This window comes from Drosophila willistoni, assembly GCF_018902025.1.
Source record: "Drosophila willistoni isolate 14030-0811.24 chromosome 2L unlocalized genomic scaffold, UCI_dwil_1.1 Seg168, whole genome shotgun sequence".
NCBI lineage: Eukaryota > Metazoa > Arthropoda > Insecta > Diptera > Drosophilidae > Drosophila > Drosophila willistoni.
The window spans coordinates 6,233,257-6,258,365 of record NW_025814047.1 but is presented as its reverse complement, the minus strand read 5'-3'; the positions used below and the strand labels follow the sequence as shown (position 1 = coordinate 6,258,365).

At 34.3% G+C, this 25,109-nt stretch overlaps 6 protein-coding genes across 8 annotated transcripts; 4 read left to right on the top strand and 2 right to left on the bottom strand.

The window, feature by feature from the left end:
* Nucleotides 1-2: 2 nt before the first annotated feature.
* On the top strand, nt 3-614 carry LOC6641004 (transmembrane protein 234 homolog). Its single transcript, XM_002063922.4, has 3 exons — nt 3-65; nt 119-424; nt 486-614. The coding sequence occupies exons 1-3, from the start codon at nt 50-52 to the stop codon at nt 563-565; spliced, it is 402 nt and encodes a 133-aa protein (XP_002063958.2). The 5' UTR covers nt 3-49; the 3' UTR covers nt 566-614.
* On the bottom strand, nt 592-2,138 carry LOC6641003 (uroporphyrinogen decarboxylase). The gene is made up of 3 exons (XM_002063921.4): nt 2,005-2,138; nt 1,067-1,810; nt 592-1,002 (listed from the first exon to the last, which is right to left on the bottom strand). Exons 1-3 carry the CDS (start codon nt 2,017-2,019, stop codon nt 691-693), a joined length of 1,071 nt encoding a protein of 356 aa, XP_002063957.1. The 5' UTR covers nt 2,020-2,138; the 3' UTR covers nt 592-690.
* Nucleotides 2,139-2,522: 384 nt separating this feature from the next.
* LOC6640933 (damage-control phosphatase ARMT1) lies at nt 2,523-4,355 on the top strand. Of its 2 annotated transcripts, none has more exons than XM_002063920.4 (4): nt 2,523-2,880; nt 2,941-3,057; nt 3,112-3,841; nt 3,901-4,355. In XM_002063920.4, the coding sequence occupies exons 1-4, from the start codon at nt 2,598-2,600 to the stop codon at nt 4,208-4,210; spliced, it is 1,440 nt and encodes a 479-aa protein (XP_002063956.1). In that variant the 5' UTR covers nt 2,523-2,597; the 3' UTR covers nt 4,211-4,355. The 2 variants fall into 2 exon arrangements, with proteins under 2 accessions (XP_002063956.1, XP_023030788.1); XM_023175020.2 differs by having other exon boundaries at nt 2,523-2,885; nt 2,961-3,057.
* Nucleotides 4,356-4,516: 161 nt separating this feature from the next.
* Nucleotides 4,517-6,273, top strand: LOC6640932 (damage-control phosphatase ARMT1). The gene is made up of 5 exons (XM_002063919.3): nt 4,517-4,736; nt 4,806-4,911; nt 4,970-5,066; nt 5,130-5,996; nt 6,055-6,273. Exons 1-5 carry the CDS (start codon nt 4,639-4,641, stop codon nt 6,207-6,209), a joined length of 1,323 nt encoding a protein of 440 aa, XP_002063955.1. The 5' UTR covers nt 4,517-4,638; the 3' UTR covers nt 6,210-6,273.
* A 1,298-nt stretch (nt 6,274-7,571) lies between these two features.
* LOC6640931 (damage-control phosphatase ARMT1) lies at nt 7,572-9,096 on the top strand. The gene has a single exon (XM_002063918.4). The coding sequence runs from the start codon at nt 7,634-7,636 to the stop codon at nt 9,047-9,049; it is 1,416 nt and encodes a 471-aa protein (XP_002063954.3). The 5' UTR covers nt 7,572-7,633; the 3' UTR covers nt 9,050-9,096.
* Nucleotides 9,097-11,056: 1,960 nt separating this feature from the next.
* On the bottom strand, nt 11,057-24,480 carry LOC6640930 (ERI1 exoribonuclease 2). Of its 2 annotated transcripts, none has more exons than XM_002063917.4 (3): nt 24,158-24,480; nt 11,780-12,036; nt 11,057-11,717 (listed from the first exon to the last, which is right to left on the bottom strand). In XM_002063917.4, exons 1-3 carry the CDS (start codon nt 24,178-24,180, stop codon nt 11,140-11,142), a joined length of 858 nt encoding a protein of 285 aa, XP_002063953.2. In that variant the 5' UTR covers nt 24,181-24,480; the 3' UTR covers nt 11,057-11,139. The 2 variants fall into 2 exon arrangements, with proteins under 2 accessions (XP_002063953.2, XP_015034165.1); XM_015178679.3 differs by lacking the exon at nt 24,158-24,480 and adding an exon at nt 13,429-13,816.
* Nucleotides 24,481-25,109: the final 629 nt, after the last annotated feature.

The window sequence follows — 25,109 nt, the reverse complement described above, 5'->3', positions numbered from 1 at the left end:
GCCCCAGGAAGCAGAGATGCCAGATTGTTGCTTCAAAACCTATCGATAAATGTGGTCCATCCCTGGTAAGAAATAATAACAAGATTTTTGTTTTTAAATAAAAACTATTTAATTCTAGCACAACTTTTGGCTGTGGGTCTGCTCTGGGGCGTCACTAATCCATTTATACGCTTAGGCAGCCGGGGCATTGAGTCTGTAGAGAATACGGGCTCCAAATGGCGTAATTTCTTGAGGGAGATAAGCCTAATAGGCACTCGTTGGAATTATTGGTTGCCCTTTGGTTTAAATCAGTGTGGAAGTGTTTTGTATGTGTGGACATTGCAAAATGCCAGCATCACAGTAGCTGTTCCAGTGGCCAATTCGCTGAGCTTTGCCTTTACAGCCATTACGGGCTATGCTCTGGGCGAAAAATTGCCAGGAAAGAGTAAGTTTAGTTAGCTATTTCATCTGAGCAAACTTCTCAAATCCTTTGCTCCTCTTTACAGAAGTAGTCCTGGGAACATCTCTAATATGCTGTGGCAGTCTTCTAATGATCTATGATAAAATTCAACAAGAAGGAGATTAATCATTCCAAATGAAAAGGACTTTCAATAAGATTCTAACCCTAAACCCAATAGTTTGTCTTTATTTTTCACTCATACAAAAATGATAAGGCATTTGCATTCTTAACGAAAATCTCCAAATGTGCTTCTAAAGAGCCTTGTGCACGGCCTCTACAAGTACCTCCATGCTATTGATCGGTGTTTGCGGTGTAATGCCATGACCCAAATTGGCTATATAACGTGATTTGCCAAATTTATGCACCATTTCAGTGGTTAAAGTGCGCAACTCTTCGGGATCTCGATACATATCCTGGGGATCTAAGTTGCCCTGCAATGTGATATTGGGACCGACTTCTTTACGGGCCTCAATGGGATCCACTGTCCAATCGAGACCAATAACATCATAGCCAAGTTCACTTTGCTCCTTCAAGGAGTGGCCAGCACCCTTGGCAAATAGGGTCTAAATGAAGGATAATGAAAATTAACTTTAGGTATATCCAGAGATGATCCATTTTACCACTTACCAACGGCACCAATGGTATAACCTTTTTGGTCAAACGATCAACCAGCTCATTGCGTATGCGCCGCAAATAGGGCACAGCCCATTCGAGAAATTCTTCTTTGCTTAAATGCTCAGCGGATGATTCGAAGATCTGCAACATTTGGGCACCAGCCTGCACTTGCATCTCCAAATAGTCCACTATAGCATCAGTCAATAGATTAAGAAACAATTTCGTATCCTCTGGATACTCGTTAAGCCAGGCTTTGGCCTTTGACATGGTTTTACTGCCACCACCCTCGATCATGTAGCCCAATAGTGTCCACGGAGCTCCCGTGAAGCCAATCAATGGCACTCGACCGTCCAATTTGTGTCGCATCATGGTAATGGCTTCGCCCACATACATCAGCCGAGACAAAGCACCATCGGGAGTCAAACGCTTCAGATCCTCGGGCGTTCGGATTGGCTGTGGCAGCACAGGACCAACACCGGCATGCATTTCCACTGTCAAACCCAGAGCCTGGGGTATAACCAAAATGTCTGAGAATATAATCGAGGCATCCAGATCGAATCGTCGCAGCGGTTGCATGGTCACCTCACAGGCCAGCTCGGGTGTGCGGCAGACGGTAAAGAAATCATGTTTCTTGCGCAGCTCCTGAAATTCAGGCAAATAGCGTCCGGCTTGTCGCATAACCCAAACTGGGACTCGATCCACCACTTCACCGCGTGCGGCACGCAGCAGATTGTCATTTTTCAATGGGGGAAATGGCTGAAATGGGTCAATTGCCATGATGAAATCAATGTTCATTACAGCCGGCAGCAGCAGCAACAACAACAACAACATTCGAAGTAATCGAAGTTCAATCACCATTTTTTATTTTTTTTTTTTTTTGATTTATACAGTGATGTAACTGTCAAATTGATGATGCTGAGACTAATTTTGTTGATTAATATTTAACCCACCTTGTCGCCCTTCATTTTCTTATTATTGCTTAATTGAATTAAGTTTAATTAATAACAAGAAATTTTGATGAAAATAATTAAGAAATTTTGCAATCTGTGCATTAACAAGCGATATTTTTGTATCGGTATCTCGAGTGGCCAGCACTTGACAGCTGATTTCTTCGCAATGACTGTGACAATGGAAAATAACTGTGACAGCTACAAGTGACACCTTAGAAAGAATTTATTTGAAACCCTTTAGGAAAATTACCAATTTAAGTGTAGATGCTTTTATTTGTAGGTAAAAAATACCTTTTAGTTGGAAGCGCTTTTAAAATAAAATCAAAAATAAATATTTATTAGTTAATTTTTTAAATTTCGCCCACCGAAAAGATAGTCACCCTGTTTCTTTACCAAATATTATTAACGGCTAGTTTACCTGTCGGTCTTCTTAACATCTGATTGCCAGAGCTGCCAACTTGTTTATTTTGGAATAAAAAACAAAAATAAAAGTTTGTCAAAATGCTCAAATTTAACAAATTTTAATAAATACACAAACAAATTTTATTGTTATTTTAAAAAAACACTAAAGCTAAATTGCCGAAGCGATTATCATGGAGCCTTCTGTGTTGGAGGCAACAGCCTCAACAACAACCACAACTTCTGCGACAAAAGTGGAACCCAATAATGCTGGAGAAAAATTGCAAAAAGTATTTAAAAATGATTTCGATGCCAAATATAATATTGTTGATATACCAACGCCTCGGAATGCTTTTATGTCTGGCCAATATAAATGCAGTTATGCCTATTACACAATACGCAGTCGTCTACCAGTTATCCTAACTAATGTAATAGATCGAATGACCAAGGATAAAAATGAATTGGTGACACAATTCGGTGAGGTTTGTAATTGATCGAACATTTCGACATGTGAATATTCTAATTTTAACCCATTAGCGCCTTCCAATTTTGAACAGAGTGCACGGGAGGAACTGAAAATTATAATTGGCTTCATCTCGAGGCTAAAGTATGAGCTGCAAACGGATAAACCATTTCAAAAATTCACAGGAGATGGTGAGAGTTGGCTTAAAGTTGGATTAACTATTATTTAATTCATGTAATTCTTAGAACCCGATGGTGAATTGTGGAATAACTTCCTGTCCCACTTGTCCGAAGATGAAGGAACATTTTATCGCGGCTGTTGGCTTCATGCCGAATGCTATATGTATAGGAAACTCTACTCCTTTGTCGAGAATAGCATTTTTCTCAAGCAATTTGATTATTTTGGTAAAGTCAAAGAACAGGCTTTGGTCTCCAGCATAGATGATATAATCTCGCTGGTCAAGTATACGCGAAGGACTGAGAAAAATGTTGAAATGTTTGAAGAGCTATTGAAATTCAGTCTTTGGGCTAATCGCAATGATGATGCAGAAACGGCAAGTCTCTTCAATCGTAAGGTACTTGAAGATGCTGGATCCGCAAATGATTACATACTCGTTAATCACTCGACCCAATTGTGGGATTGTCTGGAAAACGAGCCAACGCAGAAGAAACATCTTCAGCAAGTCGATTATATACTGGATAATGTTGGTTATGAATTGTTTACAGATTTCATTCTAGCCGAATATATGATTGAGAAAGGATTAACCCAAAAAGTACGTTTCCATGTGAAGGCTCATCCATGGTTTGTCTCCGATGTCACAGAGCATGACTTCAAGTGGACTTTGGAATATTTAAGTCAACATTCGGATTATATTGTCTGTTTGATTGGCAAAAAGTTTCTGCAATTTCTTGATGAGGGTAAATTCGAATTGGCTGCAGCTTCACCCTTCTGGACTGGACCATATGCTTACCATAGGTTTGGAAGAATGAAACATTTGGATTAAATTGTTGCTAATTCTTGTTTTTTCTATTTAGAATGCGCGATGTCTCGCCCGATTTGTACAACTCGTTGCAACAATCTAAGCTAATCATATTCAAGGGCGATCTCAATTATCGTAAACTCATGAATGATGTGTGCTGGGATCCCACCCAAGAAGTCACAACTAGTTTGAGTGGCTTTCTGCCCACGAATCTATGCGCTTTGCGTTCAATTAAAGCGGAGGTTATAGCCGGCTTGCCTGAGGGTGTATATGAGACATTGTGTAAACAAGATCCCCAATGGATGATTACTGGCAACTACAGCGTCATACAATTTGTAGATGGAACACGAGAATTTGGCTATTAAAAAGGAAAATGGCAAACACCAAAGGCAATTATTAAATTAAAGCAGTTGCATGTAATTAAATTCAAATTTCTAATCACACCGTTATTGATTAAACATATTTATTCAATGTAATTTATTAACAAAATAAAAATTATAAATAAATATACAAATTTAAGATTCTTTTACAAAACATCTACACACAATTTTAAACTAAAATAAACGTTAGGAAAGTATTATTATTGAACAACACTGGACAATAAGTAGCATTGATTAGCACTGTATGAGCAGAAGAATTTTGGTTTTTATCAACACTAGCCCATCAGCTGTTCTAGTGTCAGTTATCAGTTCGACCGCTGAGTAGTTTTCCGCCACAACTTCCAGAAGTTCACTATATCTGCTATATATATATAGTCGAGAATCATAAATTTGACTTGATAATTTACATTGAAATGACCTTGCCAGCCCAAAATGACGACTTTGATGTAAAGAATGGCATAATCGATGGCCCAACACCACCGAAATCTGAACTCAAGGCACTCTATAAGCAGTAAGCGATTAAATATAGAACATATTATATATACATCTTTATATATATATTATATATACACAATTTCAGGAGTTTTGCCTATTACACGTTTCGTGTTCGTTTGCCCTCAAGTTTGGCCACAATTGCTGCAGCCTTAGTCAAGGATAAGGACGAATTAATAACCGAATATGGTGCAGTATGTTTTTGTTGTTTTGAATTCTGTTGACCTTAGATTGATTGATTACGATTTTTAGGACGCAGGCGCAGACATTGAGCAAACGGCAGCAGCTGTTACAGAATTGCGCCAAAATATACTAAACAATGGCCCACTATTGCCTTTTAGGGGAAAGGGTTTGCATCCTGCCGATAATGTTCATGGAAGCTGTCAATAATTGTGAACTTTCTCTTCTGCAGAGACCGATACGGACGTATGGAATACATTCCTGGAAACCATAGATAAAGAAAAACGCAATTATTTCTCGACCTGCTGGCTCTATGCTGAATGTTATATGTATCGCAAAATCTCGGACATCTTTCAGTCCACCAAATCCTTGGCTTCCTATGATTACTTTGGCAATCAGAAAAAAACTGCCGCCAAATTGAGTCTTGATGCTATGCTGGCTGTAGCCAGGGCCACGAGGAATACGGCAAGAGATGGTGACACCTTCCGTCAGCTAATTAAATTGAATTTATGGGGTAATCGATGTGATCTATCCATCACCTCGGGCAAGCAGATAAAGCCTACAGGCAATGCCTTTGAACAGATCACTGGCCTGGAACCCAAGTTGCTTATTGATAATACATTGCAAATATGGCAAGCCATTGATGGTGGCTCTAAAGATGGCATTGTGGATATTGTTTGTGATAATGCTGGCTATGAATTGTACACAGATTTAATATTAGCCGAATATATTATAGATAAGGGTTTGGCATCAAAGGTGAGATTCAATTTAAAGGCCATTCCGTGGTTTATATCGGATGTGATGGCACATGATTACCATTGGACATTGCAATTTATGGCCGATCATGAGGACGAAGTGCTCAGTGAGCTGGGCAAGAAGCTACAACGCTTCACAGAGGAGGGAAAATTCGAATTATCACCATTGGAACACTTTTGGACGAGTCCCTATGAGTTCTATCGCATGCAAGAAGTAAAACCTGAACTCTATAAACGTTTGCAAGAGGCCCAATTGATTATATTTAAAGGTGATTTGAATTATCGGAAACTGTTGGGTGATTACTCTTGGCCAGACACGGAAGCATTTGAGACTTGTCTGCGAGGTTAGTTCAGTGATAAGAAATTATCACTTTTCTAGATATAATTTTAAATTTCTTGTAGGTTTTCGTCCCTCAAATCTCTGCACATTGCGCACAGTAAAAGCGGATCTAATCTGTGGCCTTCCTGAGGGCGTTTCCCAGGAACTTTTTGCCAAGGATAAGGAATGGATGTTGACTGGAGAATATGGCATCATCTCATTTGCCAAAACAGCGTGAGATTTCGGTCATTCACAATAAATAATTAGTGGCAATTAAAATTCAATTTATGTTTAACAATAAACTTGTTTAGCTTGAGCTAGTAATTTGTTAGAAAAAACAATGTTATATATTCTATTATTATTAGGAAGGATTCTTTATTCAGATGTTATTTTAGATCTTCCATTTCAGAGTACTTTGACTACTGTTTTAAATATTATTTTTCTTGGTCACTTTTGCCTATGGTTTTTTTTTCAGAGTTCAATGGTTATCTTCAGCAATTTGAAAAATATGATAGCTATAAGTTGCTCTGTATGATTTGAATCCTTTATATGAAGCCCTGGTTTTACAGTAGAACCAGTTGGTTTAATGGCCTAGGGCTGCAAATTTATAGTGGATGGCAAATATCAAGAAATGGAATGGACATTTTTTTGTTGATTTTTTAAAAAAATAAGCAACATCATATCCCTTAATAGATTTAAATTATTTATAGGTGTAGTAAATTTGAAAATGCTATTTGAAAATATTATAACGGTATATAAACATTCTTCACCTCTTCCTATTTCTCACTCTCATTCTCTCTTCCAGTTATAAAGATCCGCTCATCGTGTGCGTTTGGTGCTCTCAAGTTAATTCTTATTTCAAGCTTTTAAAGTCCTCAGAAATGATAAAACTCTGATATTTTTATAGTTCTTGGGATTATCTTTGAAATTGGTGTGAAAAATTGTGTTTTCCCTCCTAAAATGTTAAATATTTGCAATGGGAAGAGAAAGAAAAATAATGAAAACTGCCATGAGAGAGGGAGAGAGATATATAGAATCAGGCTTTTGCTTGTGTGCAAAAGTGATCAAATGGTTTTTTGTTGTTTTTTTTTGTGTGTATGTGTGTAATAACAAGCAAAAGGAAATGCGAATGAACAAATTAAACCAAAAAAAGAAATCAAGAATAAATCATAAGGTCAGTATATTTGAGTTTATTGTTTAGCTTCTTTTTGCGTTGAAGAAACTTCAGATTGACTCTGGTTTAAAATTCACCTATGATGAGAAGAATTTGTCATTTTTTTAAGGTTAAGTTAAGGTTGAGGTTATGTATCGACATTTCTGTAGCAGTCGAAAAGCAGGTAAAACTATTTTAAAATAAGATTTTAATTGTAGTTGCGGCTATGTTTTTACAATTCGATTATTATAAATTGGAAAGGTGAATCAATGATTTAAAGAGAAAGGCAAAGTCCCTCACAAATAAACCTAGTTTGCCTAACCTCACTTTTTTCTATACTTATTTTTTTAATCTTCAGGTGGAGCAGTTTTTCTTTTTGGTCTAAAGTTACTCCGAATTATCATAATTTTTGATATTTTTGTTGTTTTTAATTGTCATTCATTTGGTTTTCCTTATATATTTTTTTATTGTATTTAGGCCTAAGTTATCAAAAAATTGTCAGTCGAAAAATGAATTTTGAAAATCATGAAGACTTTGATACGGATTTAAGAAATCAGACAAGTTTGTTTAGTGATATAACCGGATATACGGAAAACAATTCAGCTGATTTGGATGCTATCCATGCATTACGAGAACGTAAATTTTGTGAAAAGAATTCGATTATCGATAGGGTAACGCCTTTTCGTGAGGAATTAAGTGCCAAATATAAACGTAGCCTCGCTTATGTCCATTTTACGGAACGTGTACCCAATATCCTAATGGATGTGATCTGTTTCCTTCAGGAGGACGAGCCACGTTTGATTCAAGAATATGGTGAATATGTTCACTTTGATTTGAAACGAATCATTTGGAGTTTAACGATTTTGCATCAAGATATATCTGAGAATCGATTGCTTACGGTCTTTCATGGCAAAGCACCGGATACACAGAGTTGGAATAAATTTCTACTCGGCTTGTATGAGGAGAAAAATCAATGGTTGTCCGCTGTCTGGCTACATGCTGAATGCTATATGTATCGAAGGATATGGGCCATCTTCAATCGTTCTTATACGCTTAAAAACTATGATTATTTTAGTCAACAGAAAATCTCGGGAGCGATTCTTTATAAGGATCTAATGCTTAATGCTCGTAATTCCACCAAAGGACTCGAGCGTTCCGAGGAGAATCTTCAGTTTATGCTACAATTGTCCTTGTGGGGTAATCAAAATTGGGATTTGAGTCGAGAAGAAGATATATTAACGCTAATTGATGAACAAGAACATAATTTATTGGTTGATGAGTCGGCCATTTGTTGGCGTCTGTTAACCGAAACAACACTAAAACCGATTTATTTAGATATCGTTTGTAATAATGCCGGATTTGAACTCTTCGCCGATTTCCTACTGGCTGAATATATCATTGAAACTGGTCTAGCTCAACGTGTGCGCTTCCATGTAAAACCCATTCCTTGGTTCATTAAGGATGCAACTCAATTGGATATCACTTGGCTACTGCGTTATCTCTGCACCCACGAATTCCCTCAGTTAGCTGCCTTTGGACGACGTCTTCGTGGCTTTGTGCGTGATCGTTCGATCATAATTTGTAAGGATACGAATTTTTGGACTTCGCCACGTGAATTTAGTGCCATGAAGAAATTGTGTCCCTGTTTGTATTTAACGCTCAGCGAAGCTTCTTTGGTCATCTTCAAGGGAGATCACAACTATCGTAAACTTCTCGGGGATATCAATTGGGATTGGGTTACACCATTCAAAGATTGCCTAAAGGGCTTTCTGCCTACGAGTTTATGTGCCTTGCGTCCCATTAAAACGGATATTTATTGTGGTCTGCCCACTTGTATGGTCGAATGGCAAACAGATGATAATCCCAAGTGGATGACGACGGGCGAAAAGGCTGTCATACAAGTGGCCATCAAGTCAAGACCCTAAAACTGACAATTTTTTGTTATAATAATAAAAAATTTTTGTACATCTTAGATTAAATTAGTTTTTTGGAGTTCAAGGATACCGAATCAAAGGTTTTCGAAAAAGACAAATTTTGATTTTTACAGAGACTTCTTCAAAACTCTGTTGTATTTCAATCAAGGAAGGAGGAATCAGTAAAAATCAGTTCTAAAGCTCAATTCATATAGGAATTAAGGAATCAAAAGGTTTCCTATTCTAAGATATATTTTTAGAACCGTAGAACTTTTGGATGATTTTCTAAAAAGTTTGTCAAGAAATATATGGTTATTGATAATTATCAATTAAGCCATTCCTCAGAGCTGTCAGATCTAAAAAGAAGTCCCTGTCGGGAAAGTTTTTTTTAAATATTTGAAACTATGAAAAAGGCGGAATAGGATTTTTCAGTGCCATGGAATTCACGGTTACTCCAGCCTACTTTAAAGAAAATGAAGTTGAGTCTTAAATCATTTAGATTGCAAAATCTTTCATTACTAAAAACTCTTAAAATTCTTAAAACCCTTGGGTTTTTTATAAAATCATATAACCAATCTTGAAAATTGTCAAGACAAGAACTAGGAACAGTTTATTGTGATGAAGAACACTTTATTTATCACTTTAACCAGTGCCAGGAGAAGGGCAAACAGAACTATATGCCCGGTCATGACGATGCCCTCATCTATTTTAAACCGGTCCTGACTTAAAATTTTATCAGAGAGTTTTTCCAAAAAACTAATTCTTAGATTATTAGAGTTCAAGACTAAAAGCCTGAATGAGTGACTTCTCGATCTGCGTCGATATGCCAAATCTGTAGCATGATGTTAGGTTAAAATTTAAAACTCAGGATACATGCATTATTGACTATAGCATATTATATTTTTTTGGAGAATAGGCTACCCCTTCTGATGTTTTTAAAAGTTTACATGATATTTTCGAGTGTTTCTTACCTTTCCCCCGTAAGATTTACGGGAATATTCTTGGACAATCGTCACCATTTAAGGCTTACCATCACTTACGAAATATTATTATAAGGAGAAACCCATACAAAACGTCTGAAATGACTATGAATAGGCCAATTAAACCTTTGTTTTGACGTTTAGCTCGATGTTTCCGTTTCTTGGATCTTCATCAGTAACATAGATGACTTCTTCCTTGGATTAAAGCCTGAATGCTTTCCATTACTTACGTGACGACACTTAGACAACTTCTTCTAACGTTTTTAGAAGTTTATTTGAAACTTTCGAGAGTGCCTTCCCTCAGGTGAGATTTTCTTGGTCTCCTTTCACCTCTTTTGAAGCTCATTTAAAAAATGGAAATTTCGTAATTCCTTTGATCATAGTGGAACCAAAGACGACTTCTTTTGAGCAAAATATAAAGGAAAATCCCCTTTTGATCCTCATTCCTGCTTCCACATGATTTCCTTGCAGTATTGAATTCATTAAGACATACAAAAACAGTTTTTTAATAGTCATTTACCACAATTGGTGTTTAATGTTGATCTCTTTTGTTGTTGTTGTTGTTCATTAGTTGGACGCCATATTGAGCTAAGGATAGGCGCATGGCTGGTGTAAGTCATTATAATAAGTATTGCATTTCCATCATTAACTGCTATCGTTATAATATGTATATTATTATAAGACTACTAACTAGATATTATCAAGTAAGTATGAATGGTAGAAAAATATGTAATTTATGTATGTATGTATTATGCTCTAAGGCCATATATGCGTGTTTTTTTATTTTCTTTTTTTATGGATCGTTTATAAATCCCTGATCCAATTTTCGTAATTTAATTCATTGAATTTTTAAGTCTTATCAATTGCCATACAAAACGAAAAACAAACAAAAATGATAAGAACGAAAACATTTTTAAACCAGTTCTGAAATTATTTAGTCGCTTTTTTAAATTAAATTCAAAATGCTTGTATGTGTGTGTGTGTATTGTTGCTTTTTTTTTGTTGCTGCTCTTTCCTGTTTTGCTACTGTCTATTTTTTTGTGTTGGTTTAGTTTTAACATTTCTTTTTTTTTTTGTTTTTTTTTTAACTACTTGGAGGGATCAAATCAATGCAGCTCCAGTTCACAAAACACAATTCGGATTGAGCTGCTGATATGGCGTTAGATCTTTGGTGATGGCAAATAGGGCACCATCTCGTACCATTTTGCATGTAAGTGAGCCCAAGTTTTTAGCATCATCGATGCCAGAATGAGCACGTCCCTCAAAGGCCAAGCCGACATGGGCCAAAGCATCACTAAAGTTGCATGGACGATATTTATACCATTCCCGGTAAATGGCACGAACATCAATCCATTGATTGAAATAGACAGCTTTACGCATACGTTTCCTTGAACACTCTTTGGCCAGGCAAATGCCGAAATCCCAATCCGTCCAGGTGACAAAAGCACAATTGCCCAATATATTCGATTTACTCATTTTGGGTAAAACCAAATTGCGGGCCCGCAGCTCCTTGCGCAACCATTCATGGAACATCATCAGGGCCGTCTGCAGGGGTATACCATTATCGACAGTCTTTTGTTGAATCCCGGTCAGCTCGGTGCAATAGCTACTCAAACGCGGCGACTCAATGGGCATGATATATTTGTGGAATTCAGCTTCAACTTTGCCAGTCTTCAAATTGACCAAAACGGCAGGGAATTCTAGAAAAAACGGGAATGAATTAAAAATGATTCGGCATCTAGGATATCTTAGCTATACTCACCTATAATTTCTGCCTCTCGCCATTGTGGTGGCGCCTGTTTCTCCCAGCATGTGGCCTCGAAATCCACAGCAATTACATAACTATAGGGCTGCATGGCCAATTGCTTTGATTTGCGTACCTTTTTGACCTTAGCCGGAGCAACGCCAATGCCCACAGTTTCAACTGTGATATTTGCCTCCTCGTCGGGATCGTTCTCGTTGGCTCGATCTGGTCGTGCACCACCGTCCACGTATATGGTATCAATTAGACCCAATTGTCTGCAAGAACATCACAGTGAGAAAGACGTTAACCAAAGTAAAAATATATTCGCGTTATTTAATTTAATTGTAACTATATTTTGGTTTCGTTTTCAAGGACTTTAGAAAATATATAATATATATGGAAAACAGAATGTGTATTGTTTTTTTTGATGTATTTTTATCGAATTGGGGTTTATTTTTTTTTTTTTTAGATTTTGATGTTATCAGAAAAGTACTTGGAGACGATATGAGAGAAATGTATAGATGAGATTCCGATTTGCTTGTCTCATGGACAAGTACGAAGTGACAGTAAAAGGCTATGGGAGGTTGATTTTGAGAATTTACTTAACATAAAAAAAACTTTTACTTTGCTGTCCATTTCAACCTTAAGCATTACATTAATCCTGCCTATGACCAATTTTAACCTAAAAATCACAATTCATACATTATTTTTATACATTTTCGTTTAAGGAACAAATTGAAGTTTTATTTTAAAGCTATTACCACATAAGGCTTCTTCGTCCTTTATTATGTTAAGTAATACTTTTAATTATGTTTTAATCCTTTTTTGTTTGCTGTTTGCCATAGCATACAATCATGGGTTTTTGCTGCCAAACAAGGCCATTGGTTTCGCTTAAAGCCTGAGCCACAATAGATTGATTGACCTCCTCATTAAAGGTTACAAAAGCCTGACCCTTCATGCGACCTTGTTGCATGACTTTAATCTCCAAATGGTCAACAGTTGTCACATATTTGCCATATAATTCTAACAATTGTTGTTCGTTAACATTTTTAAAGAGATTCTTAATATAGAGTTTGTGACTGGGAATTCCTTCCTGATAGTTTCGATAGATGGGTAAAGCTTCGAGTTCTGACAGGGACAGACGTTCCATGGAAATCAAAGAAGATGTAAGACTCTGTGGCAATTTGAGTTCAATTTTGGGCAAAGAAATTGAGGGCTGAGGAATACCCTGAGCTGCAGATGGATTTGGAGTTGTCTTGGCCAATTGATGAAGCATTTGACGTGTCTTTTTGAGTCTTAGTTGGCGACGTTGCTCCTCCTGTTCCTTGTCTAGGCATGGTCTTTTGGGTTTGCTTTGCTGTGCTTCTGTATCGCTCTCCAATTCGCTTTCACTTGCACTGAGAAGTGTCTTCTGTGCCGTCTCTTCTTCCGGTATGGCCTCTGTTTGTGTACCTACACTTGGTCGGTATTGTGTTTGAAGCAGACTCTTTTGGCGCCTTTTAAACGGCGGCTCGAGATTCATGCGATTCATCAAGTGTAACACTTGATAATAGAATTTTGTATTATTTACTAAGGATTTGCTTATTGCGGCCAATATATCATTATTGATGGATGGATAATTATAACGTAGATATGGTGGTGGTGGTTGTGATGCTTTTTGCACATACTTGTTGAGCTCAACCTGTTCCTCTGGGCTGCAGTCTGCCGGCAACTGCTTCTTCTTGTCCTGCTTGCTCTTTGTTGTCTGTGATGATTTGTTGGCTTTGTTTTTGCTACTCTCCGTATTGGATGACTTATTGCCGAATGGACTCAGCCGTAGGGGCTTATCGAGTAAATTGTCCAAGCCTTTGAGCTCATTGTAGGCCAATTGAGCCTCGCCGGGATTAACATACTCCAAGATGGCACGTCGTCTGCCAAAGTTATTCAGAGAGCGGGGTATAATGAGATTTAGTTCTTGTATTAATTGAGCAAGTTCCTCCATTTCGCAGGGCATGCTTTTAATAAGCAATTTACAAGTTTCCATGTTGCTGGTTGCAAACCTTTCACGTTTATATTCACATTGCTTATGCAGTGTTGGGCAATGCAGAATCCTCCTACTACCACCGAAACGTTATTCAGTACTGAAAAACTTGTTTAACAGTTGCTGTTAACAGAGCGACAGCAGACAGTCTGTTAACAGTTGGCGCGTTTTTATGAAATTTAAATTTCTTGCTTTGTTTGGTCGATAAAATAGAAATTGCATAAATGATAAAAAATGCAGCTACCTGCTCTTCTGTTTGCTTTCACTAATTGCTGGGTTACAAAGTTAAGATAATCATCATAAAGTGGGTTTAACTAAACTAGCAAATGTGCAAACTGGTTTTTAGCCATTTGGCATCCGGCTAGCCGGCGCTGACGACAATTGCTCTACAAACAAAAATTACAATAATAAAATTCATATCAGCTAGGTTGCTTTTTTTTTTTAACAAAAAGTAAATATTTAATTTTATATTTTTTTTAGATACAAATTTTTCCTGACATTTTTAGTTTTTCCAGCTGCAAATAAAAAGTCCATTGCACTCGAGATTTAATCAAATCATACATAAATGAATGACATGCTTTTCAGGTTTCTTTGATATATGGCACACACCATGCACACACACACACACACACATAGAGTGGGCACAATGGTTATAAAAAGATCAAAACACACAAAACACTCGAAAGCAGATTGCATAAAATTTGCAATGATTAAATGGACAATAACAACTACAACAACAGCTGGACAAGATTCGAAAGGAAGGAGGAGGAGGAGGAGCAGCTGCAGTCGACTCTCACTTTCGTTTTCGCCTGCATATGCGGAAGTCGGGCAAAATAAAATTGGATGAATGAACTCTGTCTTTCTCTCTCACTCTCCCACTCTCTCTCTTGCTGCTTTTTAAATTTCACTTTTACTTTTGGGGACAAATTGAAAACGAGACAACAAAAAGGGGAACGAAAAGAGATGGAGGTGTTTGGGTATGGGTCGTTGGTTGGTCACTCAATTCCAAGTGACATTAATGGGTTAGGTTAGGTTCTGTGTGTTGGCTATTTTTAGAACAATTGTAAATTGTTGTAAACTGTGCTGGATTGGATGACAAATTGGAAGAAAGGCTTACACCTTGTGAAAGAGATAGCTAGAGAGAAAGAGAATGACAGATATGTATATCTAGAGATTGATGGAGAGATGTAGGTGGTCAATCACTTTGTTTTTGAGCCACAATTTTCTCAATCTCTCATGACTCACTTTTGCTTAGATAAAGCCCTTACGTAAGTTTGTAAGTTGCGTGACCAAGCAGAAATTGACCCCATAAAGCTATTATATGTTGAAATGAAAAGCCCTGCAGTAACAAACCTTAAAGAATCCTTAAGAAACGATCCATGTGTTGCTTTTCGTGTGATTCTTGAGAAACTTATGCATAAAAAAGGACTATCAAGAAATCTATCTATCTTGACGGTTTTTCTATCACAGTTTCCTCTTTTCCCCTCGAGGAATCGCCATTGGATTGAAGACTCGTTGCATTATAGAGGTCCCTTTTTAAATACCATCAAAGTTCCTCCTGAAGTTCTTAGAGAAGAGATCGTTTCTTTTACTTTTAATTATCAAAGAGTTTCCGTCCGAGTTCACCGTGTGAAAGTCATGTCTTTAAGAACTTACTATCATCTTACTTTCATCATACTTAAAACACATATCACACATAAACACTAAGAGACTTTAAATATTTAAAGGGCAGAGTTCATGGTCTCCTTTATGCACAGTATACGTAAATCTTCTTGATCAGACACAGACAGTAAAAAGCCAAGTGGAAGGCATAAATTAAAATGCACATACCTTCTTCCTGTTTATTACGATTTTTCTTTTGGTTTTTTTCTTCATGATTCATCATCAATTTCTTTTCTTTCTTTCTTTTCTTAACTTTAAGATAATTCTGTCTGCTTTTAACAATATTATGAATTTCCTTTAAAACTATCATTGAACTTTACCAAAGCTTCTCAAAGGGTTGTATTTTTTATTTTTTGAACTACTTTACAGCTTTATTTTACTTTATGTGTTTACCATAGAAATTGTTTCAGATTACTTTAATGTCTCTATTACTAAAACCCTTTTTCAATTTAACCTAATTTTATTTTGCTCCCCACCTGTTAGCTTTAAATCTATTATTAGCAATTTCAAATAATTAAGCTGACATGTGATCTACAATTATTTAAACAAAACACAAACGAAAAACAAAAAGGCGGCAGGTGTGACCAAGTAATTCAAAACTAATTGTTATTCCTTTGTGTGTATATATTTTAAAAACAATATCAATTAGTTTAAACATTTACTTTGGAATGCACAGTAGTAGTTGAGTTGAGGCAAATGAATGAAACAAAAGTAACACACATAAACTCTCATAAATTCAACAAGTTTCAAAGCGTGTCCCACTACTAATTAGGGGTTGCTATTTTTGTTTTTGCTACGAGTATTCAATCAATGAGTCGCAAGTATGGGTATTTTAGCTTAGGTTTGGCTAATTGGCATATTTAGATATAAGTATAATATGCACTATATATATTATATTATTCCAGATGATTACATTCTCAAGGTCCTTCCTCGCAATAAACGGCGAACGACGAGAGAGAGAGAGAGAGACGAAGAAGCATTATTGCAATTGATAGAAATTAGCTATTCTTTTTCTTTATGAACTTGGCAGAGGAAATTGTATATATTTATATATGATACCCAGCATAGAAGTTTTGGAAAGGTAACTGGATTAGGGCCACTCGAACAAGGATTACAAGCAGTGGAATATATTTAAAGTCATTTTGAATTTCACTTAAATAGTTACAACTTTAAGAGAAATCTGAAGTGTCTTTTTAAGTTTGTACTAAAACAAAACAAATTAAATTTTATTTATATACTTTTTTATCCGATTAGATAAGCTAGATCTTAGAAAACCTTAGCTTCGACTGTTTTTCAATCAAATCAAGTATCGTTTTCAGATATATATGATCATTTTTTATCGTTATAAGGCTATATGTAGGTTAACGAATTGATAATGGGAAATCGGTCTTAGATATAATAAAAATTGAGAAGTTTGAAAGATAAAATTCAGATCTTGGAAAAAATTGGAAAATGTTTTAAACTATTTGGCGATTATTTAAGCCATTAAACGATTAATGACTCAATTAGTTGAAAGACATTTTTGATATAAATATTTCGCAAGCTTAAGTAAAATAATCGATTATCGGTTATTGATTAATATCGTGACATCACTACTCTTAGGTGTTGCCAAGCGCTGGAACACATGTTTAAAAGGAATATATACCCAGTATTGTAATGTATAATATATGTAAGCAAGTTTCCTTAAAATATATCTATATTAAGCAGAACTTGTAGGGTCTCGTCGGAGTGTGTGTTGGCAAATTCTGAAACTTTAAAATATTCTTTTTCAAAACTATGCATTTGAAATCGCCAATCAAAATATCTCGAAAACTAAGCCTTTATTTTGGAAGTAGACACCGAATTGTAAAATTTTTGATGAAATTTAAGAAAGTCATCAAAACGCAAGATTTTTTAAAAATCGTTTTGTTGAAACTTGAAGAAAATCCATTGGATATTGGAGATTACAGGATCTGACAATACTCTTTATAGCATTCATTATATTTCGCTTCAACAAATTTAATATATTTTTAAATATTGCATAATCTTTAATAAATGAAACTGCAATAATGTATACAAAATCGTTTTCTTTGAAAAATACTCAAATATGACAACTTTTGGTGGCTTCCAGTTGTAAAAAAAATTCTTCCAACTAATTTATCGAAATAAAGAAAACATTTAACTCTAGATCATTGTTTTAGTTACACTTGGTAATAATCTTATCGAAATAAAGAAAACATTTAACTCTAGATCATTGTTTTAGTTACACTTGGTAATAATCTTATAATCTAATAATCTAATTGTTCTAGTAATGGTATTGTTTTTCTTAAAGGGTATTCATTTGCCTTTACTTTTTCAATTGATAAATATGGAATTTTTATTGCGCATACGCCGCGTGCAACGGTTGAATAGCAGAAGCCAAAATCTATATATATAAATGCATATATATACATAGAGACGAACATCTGTAGACAAACAAACATACATAAATATAGTAGTAATACGGAACCAACTCTCGACCTTCCCGCTCCCCATCTACCTAACCCACTTTACCTACATTGCAGTTCAGTTCAGTTCAGTTTTATTTTGATTCGTTCATATGTATAATAATATTTTATTTGTATTTGTACTTCACATACATTTATTTCTTATTTCATTTCATTTGACTTTTATTGTGTGTGCAATTTGTTTCTTTTTTTTTTTTGTATCTGTATTTTCCATTTTGTTTTGTATTTTTCTGCTGCTGCTGCTCTTGACTTTGGATAAGTTTGGTGAAAACTGCTTTCAGCCGGATTTTCCCACTACGCCAACAACACCAAAACGAAACACAGGCCAATCAAATAGAAATAGAAAATAGAACCCTAAATATTAAAGTCAGCAAAGCGTCAAGTCATTAAGAGACGAAAAAAGTTATACGAGTTATTATTTAAATTTTTATAAACTTTTTACTCAAATATTTGGCAGCATTATGTACTTTTTATTCACTTATTTACCCTTTAACAATAGGGGTAAGTGTATGTGAAATTCGTTTAACTGTTGTTTCTTTTGGTCTGGCTCATTCATATTTTTCATATTTGATCTTCAATTTGTGCGCAGTAAATTCAATTCCCTCTTGCCTCAATCGAGCAAGAATGAAAAAAAATCTCTATTAAATATGCATAAATAATTCCATTACAGTGGTAATTTTTGAATGGCAATCACGTTTCGATAACTATTAGTAACTTTTCATAGAAAATAGATTTTAAGAACTTTTAGTTAGTTTAGTTTAGTTAGTCGTTTTCAACTGCGATCAATAAGTAAATAAACTTTTCAAATTTAAAGAAAAAATAAGAAAAACCATTCTTTCTTTTTTATTCTTATATTATTAACTTATGCGCTAAAAATTTCTAAGAATAAAGTTTTCATATACGTCTAATCTATAATTTTAATGCAAATGCAGAGTCAAAACTTACGAAATTACTGTGTTATATTTTTTTGAACTTGGCTTATAGGATTATCTAACAAGTTGCTTGATCCATTTTTAGTTCGTCAATGAAAAAAAAACTAACGCCGACGTTTCTATACCTTTTAATCTTTGTTTTATACAATATTTCTGTGTCTGTCCAAGCTTAAACCTCTCACAATAACACTATCGAATTCTGTTTTAAATTGCTGATGGTAGAGCAGGGCATTTAATGAGTTTTTAAAATCTGATGCTTAACATTAAAAACTATCTAAATGGAAAATTTAGAAGAGTTACTCTAGCTTCTTGTAAGATTTTGTTTGTATAATTATTTCATAATACTCTGCGAAAATTCCATAACGCTTTTAAGGTCAATTTTCATTGAATATGTTAAAGATGATCCATATTTTATTTTACTTTACGACCTTTGTGTTAATTTTGCATTCACTTTAGATGTGAATTGTATCTTTTTCTGTATGTAAATAGATTTTGTCTGACACCTTGGCTGCGGTTAATCGTGAGATTATTGCTGCTGTTGCGTATCAGAGATTATTATTACATTAAAAACATTGTCGGATGACCACCAGTGTGAACCCAATTAAACCAGAAATTGTTAGGTTAGGTTTTTCTTGAAAAAATAAGGTGCTGACAAATGAATTTTATTTTATATGATATCACACATTCAGCAAACTATGTTAATACTCTAACAAAAGAGGTGTGTCTATTAACAGAAAGAAGTTTTGTGATCTAAATATATGTATTTCAATTCACGATTATAAATATATATTACACTGTTTATTGATATTAGGTCACAGTCGTTACTAGCATTTTGCTTTTCAGAAATGTTATATAGGTATAGTTAGTTATAGTACCAAAAAGTTTGATTTGTATTTAATAGTGTTATATCTATAAATGGCAGGATTCAATTTTAGATGGGTTTTACCATGCGGAACTATATATTTTAAAGTCAAATCATACAAAACTCACATTCACAGCGAAAATATCCACTTAATCACTTGTCACTTGGCTCCATATTCCAATTAGTAGCCTAATATTCGTAAAACCTATATGTGTTTTAAATTAGCAAAACAAAGTATTTTTTTTTACAAATGTCCTTGAAATATTTCGCTGAATCGAACGAATATATCTTAATTATTCTCAAAATCGTTGAAAAATTGATTTGTGAAAGGTTTTAATTATAGAACTTGTTAAAAAAGTGAGTCTTTTGAATTTCCTGACAGTTTCTATTGAAATGAACAATGAAAATTGTAATATGAAAGAGCATAGAACCTTTGGCGTTATGTCATCTATTGTTTTTGGTATTATTTTTCTGTATTGCATACAAAGTTGTAATAGCATTTGAGAGCTGGTTTGATGAACTGGTTTTTCTCTCTCCCTACCTCCTTCTCTCTCTCTCCCTCTCTCTCTATAAATACATTTGCAAAACTTTTGTGTGAAGAATCTGTGCTTGAGATCTAAATTGACTATGGCGCAATTTATGCAATCTATAAAAATCTATATTTAGAAAAGAAGAATTGCAAAACTTACGCATGCAGTGCTAAAACTTCCCAATTATCGACTAAATGCATTTTTGTCAGGATTTATTGGTTGATTGAATTCTTTACGCTAACAAAGACAAATGACAACTGAAATTTGATTTTGTGATTGGATTAACTTCAAAAGCACAATAACATAAGAATATGTATGGATTGAAATATTTAGTTCAAAGCTTTCATTGTTAACCCAAAACACACATATATACAACGCAATTCAATTAATAAAATAGTAATTAAATTAAAAAAAAAAAAAGACTGAGAGATTCAGCAGGCGACTGACTGCATCAAGTCGTATAATAATAACAGATTATATATACTATTTATATACACAAATATGTATATAAATATATATGTATATTTATATAGTGAGACTCGAGACCCGGCCAGGGGCATTATATAGATTACACGCTTTATCAATGCAACAGTCGGCAGCTGCAACAGTCAGTAGAAGTAGCACCAGAAGCAGAAGCAGAAACATCAGCATCATCACAATGTTTTATTGTTTGTTTGCCTTGCCTTTTGCGCAAACTGAAAGAAACCCAAGCCGGAAAGGTCTTGGCCGCAACGACGCTTTAATACCCTAATTTTTCTTCAAGGTTTTCGTAATTGAGTCACTTCAAAATATTATTGGACGTATTAAGTCCTAATATACTTAAAAGTAAATACATTTGAATTGTTTTGCATTGAGTATGAATATATATGTGCGAAGGGTCTGCACGCATACTTTAAATATATCCATTATAACGTCTTATATTCATATTCATTTCATTTTATTGCATCTCTTATTGTTAGTTATAAAGTAAGTTTGTCTCATATTGGAATACACCTAGACCTCGCTTTGCGTCGTTTCAGTTTGCGTCGTGTTTTTTTGGAACGTATCCCCAACGTAAAGCGAGGTCTAGGTGTACACAAAATTAATACATACTATTTACATGAGTAGAATAAATCTTTGGACCCGAATAAATAAATGATTGAATACCTATTTTGAATATTCACAGTGTTAAAGTAATGAACATAACGAATTAATAGAACTTCACTATTCATAGTTTATGTTATGAATTAGGCGATAGATTTTGATGAAAACTATATTTATCCTTTAGAAGTACTTAAGACTGATACCTACTTTGCTTTGACTCAATAGCTTCAAATCATGTGACTTTTCGGGCTTCCATAGTTTTGACGCAATGGTAAATTTATGACGAACGATTTTAATGAAACTTCGTGGAATCATATGGGCTTATGTAACTAATATAATAAATTAATTTCCTCGTTAAAGGTCAACGAAAAAAAAAGTTTTCTATACCAGGTGTAATTTATAAAACAACTTTTTAGAGTTTCCTTTTAAGAGGTGAAATATGTGTGGTTAATGAGAAGGAAATTTTACCAATTTGCCGAAAATTCGCTATTTAAAAAACTCATTTATTTTTGGAATATAAAAAGTTGTCAACTGAAAGGATAAGATATAGTATGCGTTAGAGTCCACAAGTTTTGCAATAGTATTTCGATTTTTAATTTTAAGCATTTTTCAATGCCCTGAAAAGGTTCAGCTAAAATCAATATGCTTCATTTATTGTAAAGGGTATGGAAAATTTTCCATTCCTCAGATTTAGTAGCACAGTGAGCAGGTCATGCGAGGACAATATGTAAGTATATATATATTTATATATACTATATATAGTTGCACTTTTATAGCTTCCAAACTGTCAGGGACAATTGAGATAGAGACGGATAGAGAGACTGAATGCTGAGAGATGAAGTTTGAAGTAGTTTTCGTCTCAATTCCAATTATATTCAATTGCACTTCCAAGTATTTTTTTTTTGGACACAGGACCCAAATGACACATTGGCAAATGCAAACACAAACACAAACACAGACACAGAATTTCATAGGTTTACATTTTCAATTAATTGAATTCCAGTTCAAAGTGCTATAGATAGCATCAACTCACAAATTCTCTCACATCAATCATTTTTTAACGCCTTTTACGTTGGTATCGAAACCTACATATATATGTATATTTAATTATAGGGCGCCTGCTCTATTCCAATCATGTGCAACTATAATCATTGAGGAGCTAATTCATCACAAGTAATCGAAATGAAATTCAATAACTATTGTTAACCATCGTCGACGACCAGGAAATCGAGACACAATAATAATAATTCATATTCATAAAGTTATACTGAAAATTGCATAAGTTGCGGTAAGGCATCTCTTAAATTCCAATTCATGTCATTTACATTTAGTCACTTTTTCATAATACTATAGATTTATGTATTTATTACTAATAGTCAGTAGTATCTACAAATGTCATGTCATGTCATGGGCCAACTATTTTTAAATTCCCCCCCAATTTTTTTAAATGCATTGCCTCAGGGTCAATAAAGTGCATTGACCAAGTGTGACCATTGGATAAATATTTACCTTGCACTTATTACTCAAAAGGTCTGGATGATATGTTTGATTTTTAGCTCGACGCAAATAAACAAAAGAACAATTAAGTTTCAACATTTGTTTACAAAAAAATGGAAACAACTTTATAACTTCCACATACATATCTATGTATACAAACAACGTTATACTCTGAGAAATAATTCAGAATTTTACCAATTGGAAATGTTGAGAAATGTTCTCATGTGTTTTGCATAGAATTTAAAACATTTTTGGCAATTTCAAAAACAGAAGAAGACATTTTTTTTTTTAAATTAAACACGACTTAAGATTAGAATATATGTCAACGATATATAGATATAATATATCAACGAACTTAATACAGTTTTTAATTTGTACCATTTTTGAGACATTTTTCATCTCTGTAAATTCTCTATTAATATGTCAAGAAATTAAATTTATAATTCGGTGTTATGTTTTTTCTTTTTATAAATATTTAGACATCTTTCAAAGAGTTTTAGAAAATTTCTGTAGATGTCTGAGGGATCTATCAAGGCAATTCCTTGTCAAAATTATTTCCTCTGGTATTACCTAAGTCTTTAGAAAATATTTAAAATGTTGATTGATATTTAAATTCATTCATGTCAATGTACATATATTTTATATCTTACCGATTAAAATCGCATTTGCGAAAAATAAATGGAACCGGAAATCAGAATATGCGATTAAAAAAAAGAATAAAAGAGCTTTATCTTTGCTGGTTTATTGATTATAGAAAGTAGTATAAAATAGAAGTTTGTCACAATAATCTGGTTAATTTGTTCGATTTTTAACATCTAGCCATCCTGTTCGTTTAGTTGCTCTAGATCCTAAAGATGCCTTCCATTCCATGGATGAGGCTGACTGATATGACTAATCGCAAAAGATATATGTATAATAGATGTGTATTATAACTCTTTAAACAAAAAATAGAAAGTAAACACTGTTGATATGATCCTTTTTAGGGCTTTTATACGGATAACGTTAAAAGATTTTGTAATTATTTAATATTTATTGCGAGCGAAAACCCATGACCGTGACCTGACCCTTCTAATAGGGAGCCCTTTTTCATTTAACACAAACCTAAGATTAGAGATTTTGCTCCTGGTCTTGCGTCTTACTTAATTGAAATGAAAATGCTCTGCTAACTGTTAAAACAAACAAAAATGGAATCAAACTAACAGTAAACGCCTGACTAAACGATGCGATTTAAAGGTGAAAAAAATGAGCCGGTTTAGTCAAAAGTAATAAAATCAAAAGACTATCCACAATATCAAAATATAAATTATATTATATATAGACTTACCTTGCCAGTCTTATCAAGGCCATTTTTGTTGCTGTTGTGCGATTTCCTTATGTTTAATTGACTTTTTTTTGGCATATAATATTTAAACTTATCGAAAATTCGTTGATTTCGTTTTCTTTGTATTTGTTGTTTTTGTTTTGTTTTTGGCAGTGTGCAAGTAACGGTAAAAAACTAGAAGGCAATTTCTTTTGTTGTCTGCTCACACAACTACACAGACATCCACACACACACACACACAGTCAAACACGCGCTCAGACACACACGCGCACACTCACAAGAGCCGGCACGAAATACAAAACAACAACAAAAACGCGGGTTTGTCGATTTTTTTTATATTTTTATTTACTGGTTTGTTTGCAAAAATTTATTTGTTTACATTTTGTTAACAATTATTGTTGTTGTTGTTTGCTGTTGACCGTTTGGTTGTAGCAGCAATTTGCCAATTTATCACACAATTTGTAGTAAAAAACCCAAAATAAATATAGGCCGCGAACAAAAAAAAAAATTTTAATTTTTTAAACTCCTAGTGTTTGTCTTCTTTGGATTGTCTTTTGTAGTCGTCCTTTTTTAAATAATTGTTAATATTTCTCGCGATTTTTTCCTTGTTTTTATTCCTTGTTTCGTTCTCTTTCGCGTCTGTTAAGTGACTGTTGTCGCCAGTGTTACAGACTCTTGTGGGCCCTAAAAAGCTATATTTTAAATAAAGCTATACATTTTTCAAAAGCTATTTAAAAAAGTTTAATTTAAAATAAGTTACACTTAAATATATTTAGCCTAACTTGGGGCATGGAATTAAATAAATTTGCATTTTGCCAACCAATATTTGTTGCTCTGCTATGTTGCATCATATGCGAGTCAGTTAACTAACAGTGGAAAACATATGCTTGGTTATCGATAACTAACATTTGGCGCATTTTTTTGAAAATGTAGGCAGAGTAGCGGGAGTTTTTAA